The following is an 8,328-nucleotide window of genomic DNA, read 5'->3' on the forward strand; positions in this document are numbered from 1 at the left end:
CAACATCGATGTTTCCAACTCTTTCTCCCTCTCCTTTCCTCTCTGAAATCAATAAAAATACGTATTTTTAAAAAATCACTCATCCGGCCGGAATGGTTCAGTGGTTGAGAATGGGCCTATGAACCAGAAGGTCATGGTTTGATTCCCAGTCAGGGCACATGCCTGGGTTGCAGGCGATCCCCAGTAAGGGGCTTGCAGGAAGCAGCTGATCAATGATGCTCTCTCATCACTGATGTTTCCACCTCTCTCTCCCTCTCCCTTCCTCTCTGAAATCAATAAAAAAAACATTTAAATAATCACTCTGTGTGTGATTCCAGGCTAGTAGCTGAACTACACACTCCGTTTGATAATGCTTGACCCTGGCTTGCCCCCAGCATCAATTACTCCAGCTCTGATAGCTCACCTGTCAGACACCAAGTGCTTTGCTCTGGTCTTTGTGCTCCTCATAAAGCAGGATGAGAATAACTAGACTACATGGAGCCATAATGATCCATCTAGTATTCCCACAACATGCCGTGTCCAGTCACTCACTCTAACTGTAAACAAGGTGGGAAAATGCTCACTCACTCAAGTATAACTCTAGTCCTACACACTCTTCCAAAGATGCCAACTTCACTCCCCTCTTCATGCTTATAGAGCACAACTCAGACTCAACACCGTCTACTCAAGGAAAGTACACAGCCAGCCCTCCCAACAAATAAACATCCAATAACAATTCATTGAAATTAAATAAGATTTCTTTGATTTTACTGAACAAAAGATGACTGTACTTCCTACCAAGCATTTCTGAGTAATTCATGGTGTTTTACCTTAGCACACCCTTTACTATTCATTATCTATGATGTTCTCACAATGCTTCAGTTATAATAGATTCTACAATCATTACCTATTTGGATAGATGGGAACCTGAAAGTAGTTATATATATAAGAAAAAGAATAGAAGTACCACATAGCCCTGGGTCTGTGCACGTCTAACTCGGGATTCTCTCACAGTGGCATCAAGGTATTTTGCAAAAAAGGAAAGTTCCTGCCCCATATCATCTCAAAAGATAGCATCAAGGTATTTTGCAGAAAAGGGAAGTTCCTGCCCCATATCATCTCAAAAGATATGAATGTTCTCCCAAGTCAAGTCTTACATAATTATTTTTAAAAAAATAAAGCAATCATTATATAGCAGTAATAAAATAATAAAAACTTCATCTACAATACTAATTATATTTTATTTATTTTTATATATTTTTTTATTGATTTCAGAGAGGAAGGGGGAGAGAAAGTGAGAGAGAGAAACATCTATGATGAGAGAGAATCATTGATCGGCTGCCTCCTGCACACCCCCAACTGGGTATCGAGCCCACAACCCAGGCATGTGCCCCTGACCGGAATTGAACCCGGGACCCTTCAGTCTGCAGGCTGACGCTCTATCCACTGAGCCAAACCAGCCAGGGCAGCAATACTAATTATATTTTAATAGAACTTTCCAATGTTTTCTTTATGCCTTAGCCACATAAATTTATGTAACTGATATTAGAATTTTTACTTTTTACAAGCATTTCCATGTTGTTGTTGTTGTTTAAAAAATCATCGCATAATATTTTTACCAAGTGTACACATCAAGATTACCTGAATAGTTCTCTAGGGCAGTAGTTCTCAACCAGGAGTAACCGTGTGGTCACCCAGGGATACCTGTCAATGTCAGGAGAATGGAGAAGCTCCATGCCCTCCTACATTCCTTGCCTATGCATCTCTTCCATGTGGCTGTTCCTAAGTTGTATCCTTTATAATAAACTCAGTAGTAAGTGAACTGTCTACCTGAGTTCTGTGAGCTTGTTCTAGCAAATTACTAAACCCAAGGAGGGGGTTGTGGGAACCTGCAAATTTACAGCCAGCTGATCAGAAGTACTAGTATTTGCAACTGGCCTTTGAAGTCTTGTGGGACTAAGCCTTAACCCTTGGGGTCTGCTATAACTAAGAATAGTTTGTAACAGAACTGAATTGAATTGTTGGACATGCAGTTGGTGTCAGAAAAATAAAACCTAGAGAGGCACTGTCTTATTCTGCTTTCATAAATTTAGTTGTTCTTTAAAAAATTCATTACTTAACTTTCTACATACCTACTTATCTACTCTGGGCACAGTGTTGGGAGCAAAAGAGGGTCACTAACTTCAAAGAGTTCATCTTGACCTATCTATATTTTCATATCCTCCATCATCTCTTAGTATAACAAATTCCACAAATTTACACCCTCTGTGTAAGGCAGTGCTTCCTTTTGTCACTTTTCTTCAGTGGTTCCCTGCACGATAAGACCAAGCCACAAAACATCATCCAGGCCAATCTGTCTTTCCATATGGAATGTCTGGGGGGAATTACATGAAATATACAAGATACTTGAGAAAAAGAACACTTGAGTCCTGATTGCTAATACTTTTGCTGTATCAGTGGTTCTCAAGGTGATTTGGAAACATGTGGAGTTCTGTGGTGATCTCACTGGCTACATGCCTTGCAGGGAAACTCTAAACTTCCTTTATGAATAAAGTTCCATTCAGCCCAGAAGGCTACTCCAAGTTCCAATGCTGACCATACTTTAAAACCAAGTACAAAAGCTACCATGCCTTTATCCTTTTCTTCTTGATTGCTCCTCTTCTCAGTTTATGAAGAATTAGACAAACAAAAGTTAACACATCAGAAGAAGCAAACAATTGCTCATGGAGCAAATACTGATATCTATAGTGGTTATTGTACAGCTAGAAGCAAACTTAACACAAGATAGGTCTTATGAAAATGTCTATTGCTGATATAGTTTTAATGACATGAAAGTGATAGAAAATGAAATTTTACATGGAACGGTGGCAGGAAGGAGAAAATTCTGTTTATTTCAACCTGTTTTTATGTGGTCAAAACAGAGAACTGAAATTACAGCACAGCTATTTATAATGTACTTACACATCTGGGTAAGTCGGTGGGCATTTAACCCTCAAATCCACTTTTACATATGCTTCTTCACCAGCCAGACCCTGGGGGTACAGAACTAAATTGATTTCAGGGGGCCCTTTGACCTAAAAGAGAAAAAGAAAAAATATATATATATATTTTAATCTAGAGAGCCAATCAATGATTAAGATAATGATCATCTTAGTTTAAAAGGTCTACTTTTAAAATATTACATGTAATTATATCTGATATAGTGTTTGGTCAAAGTTTCCTAAAGCATAGTTTAAAAATAAAACCTGTGCCAGAGAGAATGCATTTCCCTTTTCAAAGTTACTGAAAGAGTGAACCAAAATGTCCCATGTAGCTTCCATTCATTCAAATGTTACTGAGTGCGCGTATGTCTGGGTGCTGTCCTAAAGGCCGGGAGTACAGGATTAACTTTAGGCAGACAATTACCTTATACAAACTAGAAGACAAGTGAATACTTTCCAATAGTGGTGAGTGCTATAAAGAAAATACCACAGAGAAATGGAACACAGTGGGGAGAAGATATTCAGACAGGTGGGGATCAGAGGATATTTCACTTGCAAGTTGAATACTGAGAATAATAAGTGAAAACCTTGACATGGAAATCTGAGAGCACTTTAAAAATTGTTTATGCTTCCATCCAACTGCTTTTCACCAAATAACTAAATACTCTATTGTTCTTTTATGTATTAATTACACTTTTTCCAAAAAAAGACTTGAAATGATTTATATTATCTTTATATCATGAGAAAAGGGATGCTGAGAGAAGAAACATCTATTCATGTGGTCCAAGTACTATGCCAATTCTGCAAGGTAGGTGCTGTATCCTTTTTTAAAGACTTTTTATTGATTCTTATTGACTTTTTTTTTTAGAATGTGGTAGAAGGGAGTGGAAGTGAGAGAGAAACATCAATGTGAGAGCAAATCATCCATCAGCTACTTCCTACATGCCCCCTACTAGGGATTGAGCCCACAACCCAGGCATGTGCCCTGACTGGGAATCTGCATATGTAAGACAGGTCTGGTTTAACATTAAGCCTCTTTCATCTTAATGTTGGAAGTGAACAGCACATCTGAATGTAACTAAGCTTCTTGGGAAATGGTACAGGGGGGCCTATGCTTAATGCTCAGAGTCTCTTGAACAAGAAGAAGGCTTCAGCAAACAGAGGCCTATTGGGGGCCTGCCTACACATTTTGAAGATAATTCTTTTACTAACAGGAATGCTTTAGAGTATTTCTCAGCAGAGACTATTAATTGTTCCCCAACATTCATTCTCCCCTTATTTCTGTGGACCCTGAGAAAGAAGATCCCTATTCAGAAGGATTCCTGGTGGGTAACAACTCAAATGTTTAAAAACAGAGGCTAGCAGCCATTTCTACACAAGGGCCTCTCACACAAACAGTACTTCACAGAGAAGCCTGCACTGACCCTCCAGCCTCTGCACTGAACTGCCTGACTCTACTGTTTGTGCCATCTGAGCCAGCCCTTATAAAGGAGTTGCAGGAATTCTATTTCAACCCATAGGACTGAGGCTTGCCCCATGCCACCGGGCACAGCTATAACCCCAGCAACATCTTCACCAACCAATCAGAGCATCTCCAATCTGACCAATCAGGAAAGTGCCTTTCAGACCATTCAAACTGTGAGTATTTGGAGTCCTCATTTGCATGAGGACAGACAATCAGAGGCCAGGGTGGGGACTTCTGGCTATATAAACCAGCTCCTCTATGGCTCTGAGAGTACACTTTCCTTTTCCACTGAAAACTAAAGCACTGAAGATGTCTTGCCCGAGCATAGTGGAACAGACCAGCACAGAGCAGAGAAGACCTCTTCTTCATCAAGGAACACAGCAGAGCTGTCTAGCTGGAGCGGGGCCTACCCCCAGGGCTGCTCACAGCCATGCTGTTTTCATAGTTATGCTGTATCACAATTGGGCTGTTTTGTGATAAAGTTTCCTTCTTCACTGCACCCCAGTGGGATTCGTAATAGCACTGAATGGACACCAATGATCATCCATTGGCAATAGAACTACAGATTTTTAAAAAATATATATTTTATTGATTTTTTACAGAGAAGGGAGAGAGATAGCGAGTTAGAAACATCAATGAGAGAGAAACATCGATCAGCTGCCTCCTGCACACCCGCTACTGGGGATGTGCCTGCAACCAAGGTACATGCCCTTGACTGGAATCGAACCTGGGACCCTTCAGTCTGCAGGCTGACGCTCTATCCACCCAGCCAAACCAGCTAGGGGCCAGATTTTTTTTACTGGACACATTTATCAGACCTCTTTGCAGCTAAGTGTAGCTACTGAGCTAATTTCTGGCCAATAATATGAAAGAACTAACATAAGCAACTTCTTCATTCCTTTTTCTTTCCAGGTGGCTGGCATGCATATGTGATGGTTGGAGTTCCGATAGCCATTTTGGACCATGAAGGGCACATTAAGGATGGTGAAACATCAATTTAGAAAAAGCCCCACACTCCAGACTTTTACATGCAAAAAAGCAAACTTTGTAGTTTTCTGTCATATGTTGCTCAACTTAATCCTAACCAATATAGGTTCCGGGATTGGAGGTGGAGGGATAGTGAGGGAACAGTGATTTTAGATGTAACAGAATATTTGTCAGGTTTTTCTTAAGCAAACTGAGAGGCTCCCCAATGTGTGAAGAAGCTTTTATGTGAAACACGTTTAGAATACCAAGCATTAGCTGGACTCCTGGGACTGAACATAACTTGATTAAAAATGGTTTAACAACCAAGATGTATTGGGGAGCAGGATGAGGTAAGGCCTCCTTCATGGGTTTAGAAGATAACTAGTCATCAAAATTCAGTACAGGTAAAATCTTTGACTTAACCTGCACAAGAAAATAATCCAGAAATATTAGCAAGCAAATAAACACAAAATAAGGGGTAATCGAACATTTTTGAGATCACTAAAGGAGAGGAAAACACAATGTAGGTGTATCAGCTCCAAAATATATAAAATCCTACATGAGGAAAAAAATTAATTTGAAGACTGAAAATGAAAGTGACATGCAAGCCGCATAAAAAGTAGTAAGGGGGAGAAGGCCATATAATGTTACAATAAGGCATGAGTAATTCACTTCCTAATGGCATCATGAAGCTGGTACTCCCCTGAACTGTTATTAAAAAGCCCAACAAATCCTCAAGCATATAAAAAGTGAGAGAGTAATGTAAATTCAGTCCTCAACCCAAGAGAGGTAATGCTCATTTGGAATTCATAAAATATACCCACAGCTATTCAAGAAACAAACCCCAAGGATCTTAAATTACCCGCAAAGGATTAGAAACACTAGCACACCTCCCGGAGGAGCCAATGCAGTTATAATCCCTGCTGCTCAGTATGAATGTGCTTTCTTCAGGCACTTTCTAACACAAGCCCAATAAAATCAACTCACTAATTAATAATGTGCCTATTTCTGTTAAAAGTACTGAAGTAAAGGGTAAGACTAGGAAAAATTGAGAATTTTATCAGCCATTCCACACAGCAGCAATTTTTTTGTTTCAAGGGTAAAGCATAAGGGTTAATGACAGCCCATGATTAAACTTTACTTGTTTACAAGATAAGCAGCAGAGTAAGGGAAAGCAATTAAAAATACCAACATAATTTTTCATTGCACACAATGTAAGTATACTTAACACTACTAAAATGTACTCTTAAAAAGGTTAAGAGCCCTAGCTGGTTTGGCTCAGTAGATAGAGTGTCAGCCTGTGGACTGAATGGTCCCGGGTTCGATTCCGGTCAAGGGCACATGCATGGATTGGGGACTTGATCCCCAGTAGCATGTGTGCAGGAGGCAGCTGATTGGTTACAGCATCGTCCTGATATGCCAAGGTTGTGGGATTGATCCCTGGTAAAAGAATATACAAGAATCAATCAATGAGCCCTGACCCATGTGGTTCAGTTTGTTGGAGCATCATCCGGTGCACTGAAGGGTTGAAGGTTCTATTCCCAGTCAGGGCACATACCTGGGTTTTGGGTTCCATCCCTGTCGGGATGCATATGGGAGGCGACCAATCAATGTTTCTCTCCCTTTCTCTAAAATATCTTCAGGTGAGGGGAAAAAAAATCAACCAATGAATACATAGATAAGTAGAACAACAACAAATCTTTCTCAATCTAAAAATCAATAAATTTAAAAAATGTTTTAAATAATGTTGTGTTAAAAAAATGGTTAAGATGGTAAATTTTATGTTATATCTATGGTTTTTGTTTTTTGTTTTGTTTTGTTTTTTAACCACAATTATATATATTTTAAAAGTTACACAATTCAAACCACTTTCAGATGTTTCGCCTAAAATTGTTACCTAGGATTCTGCTAATCATATCTTCCTTAAATTTTATGGCAAGATTTAGCTCAACATGTCCTGTTGTTTCTCAGCTGCTTCAAATCTCACATTCTGTCATTTCTGTGCGGGAAAAACTAGTTTATGTGAAAATATAACAAATCTAGAAATAAAGCAACATGTACAAGTTTGGTTTTAAGATTGTGAAGATATCAAAATCAAAAATGGTCCAGCCAGCCTGGAGACTATTTATGCTAAGCGAAGTAAACCAGTTGGAGAATGATAAATGTCACATGATCTCGCTCATTTGTGTAATATAAAGAACAACATAAACTGATGAACAAAAATAGAGCCAGAGGAAAAAAAATATTTCAGAATATAATAGAAGTAATCCTGTTATTTGTAGACTTTTACTATTTCCTACAACCTTTGTGACATTATACTATGTTAGTACAGTTTTGGTAATATTATTGTATTTAAAATAGTTTTTGTTGAAATATTAATGTTTATTGCATGTAACATTATTATATTTAAAATCATTCTTGTTGAAATATTAATGTTTATTGCATGTAAATGGTTAATTATTTTGTATCTACAATCTGGTAATAGATTTACTTTGTATATTATAAAAAATAATAAAAATAAATAATAAAGTAATTACTTAAAAAAAAAAAGAACTGCCTTGGGTGCCCCCACATCCTTATCTTGCTATTCAAGGCCCTCCAAAGTTTATTCCAAATCTATCATTACAAGTGGAATTCACACTTCGCTCTTCATGCAGCCTATTCAATGAGCAGGCTTTGAGGAGTTCCAATATTAGATGACCATTTTAAAGGGGATAACCAAAAAGGAGATGAAAGGAGGTAGCCAAAGACAGAAAGAGGAAAAATCAGGACTGTGTGGTGCTCCATTATTCCAAGAAACACAGTATTTTATAAGAAAATAATCAACTGTGTCAAATAAAAGTTTGTAAAGTGCTTGTGAAAGATGTTAAGTTCAGTTTATACATGATGAGTGTAATGCCAAAATAGGCAAGCGAAACCACTTAGTAAAAAAACACA

The 8,328-nt window shown here is 38.3% G+C and overlaps 1 protein-coding gene across 1 annotated transcript in view; it reads right to left on the reverse strand.

Moving 5' to 3' along the window:
* Positions 1-8,328, reverse strand: part of EIF2AK4 (eukaryotic translation initiation factor 2 alpha kinase 4) — a 112,558-nt gene that overhangs the window by 86,330 nt on the left and 17,900 nt on the right. Inside the window, exon 2 of the mRNA XM_006778168.2 lies at positions 2,941-3,053. Within this exon, the coding sequence (XP_006778231.1) occupies positions 2,941-3,053 (113 nt within the window). The remainder of the gene's footprint in view (positions 1-2,940; positions 3,054-8,328) is intronic.

The sequence above is a fragment of the Myotis davidii genome, unplaced genomic scaffold (genome assembly GCF_000327345.1).
Source record: "Myotis davidii unplaced genomic scaffold, ASM32734v1 scaffold46, whole genome shotgun sequence".
Classification (NCBI taxonomy): domain Eukaryota; kingdom Metazoa; phylum Chordata; class Mammalia; order Chiroptera; family Vespertilionidae; genus Myotis; species Myotis davidii.